The sequence below is a fragment of the Notamacropus eugenii genome, chromosome 2 (assembly GCF_028372415.1).
Source record: "Notamacropus eugenii isolate mMacEug1 chromosome 2, mMacEug1.pri_v2, whole genome shotgun sequence".
In the NCBI taxonomy this organism is placed as follows: domain Eukaryota; kingdom Metazoa; phylum Chordata; class Mammalia; order Diprotodontia; family Macropodidae; genus Notamacropus; species Notamacropus eugenii.
Genome location: NC_092873.1, coordinates 1863995 through 1865855, shown reverse-complemented (window position 1 = coordinate 1865855; position 1861 = coordinate 1863995). Strand labels below are relative to the sequence as shown.

Sequence of the window (1861 nt, the reverse complement as noted above, 5' to 3'; positions counted from 1 at the left end):
CCTGCCTGATTTCCTCTTCTGTAAAATAGGGATGATGATAACATCAACATCCCAGGGCAATTGTGAGGACTAAATTTAAAAATAAATGAATGTTATATGTCTTATAAACTTTAGGGTGCTAGATAAATCTTATCTAGTAGTATTATGATTTACACAACCCAGCAAGGACTTTCCCCTACAGAGCACCACCAAAGTGACTAAATAGCTGTTCCTCTTGTACCATCATCTGTGAGAACAAAGATGCCTGGTCTCCTTGTGAAACTCTCTTTAAGAGTCAGGTTAAAAGTCATAAGGAAACCCAGACTTCCTAAACTGCCTCAGGTGAGGTAACCTTAGGAAACATGATTCAGAGCATGGGAGAAAAATGTCAGAGCATCCTTATACAGACTCAATGCATTGGTTGGTTGCTGAACTCTTTTTCTTCTCTTTCTTTTTTAGTTTTAAGGTTTTCAAGGGGCTGGCTTTTTAAGTCAGATCATGAGGAGGAATAAATTCAGAAATAAAGGTGCTCTGAAAGCAAAATGTTTCAATAAGTTCAATTATTCAATAAAATACGACCAAATATTAAACTGAATTCTATTTTATTTCTAATTTGAGGTCACTAAAACCTCTTGGTCCTTCCCTCTGTTTTCTTCATTTTCAGATGATGTGAAAGCCATGGTCCAAGGAAATGGTACCAGAGTGACTGAGTTCATTCTACTGGGATTTGCAGTTCGCCAAGAAGTGCAGTACATCCTCTTCCTTGCATTTCTGGTCATCTACATTATATCTCTTGTGGCTAATTTGGGTATGATTCTGCTCATAAAATGTGATGCCCGTCTTTACACTCCCATGTATTTTTTCCTCCAAAACTTGGCTTTCATTGACCTCTGTTACACATCTCCTATCACTCCCAAGATGTTACTGAACTTCTTGGTTTCAGATAAATCCATCACATTCTCAGGGTGTGTGACACAATTATATGTTTATGGCATATTTGCCACAATTGAATTACACCTTCTGGCTGCCATGGCTGTAGATCGTTACGTGGCCATCTGCAACCCACTCCGTTATCCCATAGTCATGTGCCAGAGGGCCTGCATCCAGCTGATCACTGGATCCTATGTAATGGGGTCTCTGAATGCCACCACTCAAGTAGGTCTTCTCTTTTTATTGTCCTTCTGCCATTCCAACATCGTCAATCAGTTTTTTTGTGATTTGCCCCCTATTCTGGCCCTTGCCTGTTCTAATATTGATCTGAGTGTCATGTCATTAATGATTTTTGTGGGATTTAACCTGGTAAGCACATTGCTGGTAGTGTTTTTCTCCTATATGTACATCCTGGCTGCCATCTTGAGGATGTCCTCTGCTGCAGGGAGGCACAAAGACTTCTCTACTTGTGCCTCCCATCTAACTGCTGTCACCATTCTCTATGGGACACTCTCCTACATGTACTTACAACCTTCATCCAGAAAATCACAAGAAAATGATAAAGTGGCCTTTGTGTTTTATGGTATCGTGATACCCATGCTGAACTCCCTGATCTACAGGCTGAGAAACAAGGAGGTAAAAGAGGCTGTGAAAGTTCTGTTAAAAAGTTGTTCATCAGTCAGGTCTTGCATTCCATTGGTGTAGTTGAGAGGAGTGTCCAAACAGCAAGCATCTCATTTATTTTCTTTGACAGCTAGTTCATAGGACAGCCCATCTCATTGCTTCAATATGTAAAAAAGATTGTAGCTATGGGGGATATGACAAACTAGAGTTAAAATACCCTCCTTGGGCATATCTGGATATGTTGTAGCCTACTTGAACACAGCATGGATGCCATTTGAGTCACTCATCTCTCTGATTCTTCAGAAATCTTGGTGTTCTATGATTTGTG

At 40.1% G+C, this 1861-nt stretch overlaps 1 protein-coding gene across 1 annotated transcript; it reads left to right on the top strand.

Moving 5' to 3' along the window:
* The first annotated feature begins 657 nt into the window (after window positions 1-657).
* Window positions 658-1614, top strand: LOC140522042 (putative olfactory receptor 5AK3). The gene has a single exon (XM_072637096.1). The coding sequence runs from the start codon at window positions 658-660 to the stop codon at window positions 1612-1614; it is 957 nt and encodes a 318-aa protein (XP_072493197.1).
* Window positions 1615-1861: the final 247 nt, after the last annotated feature.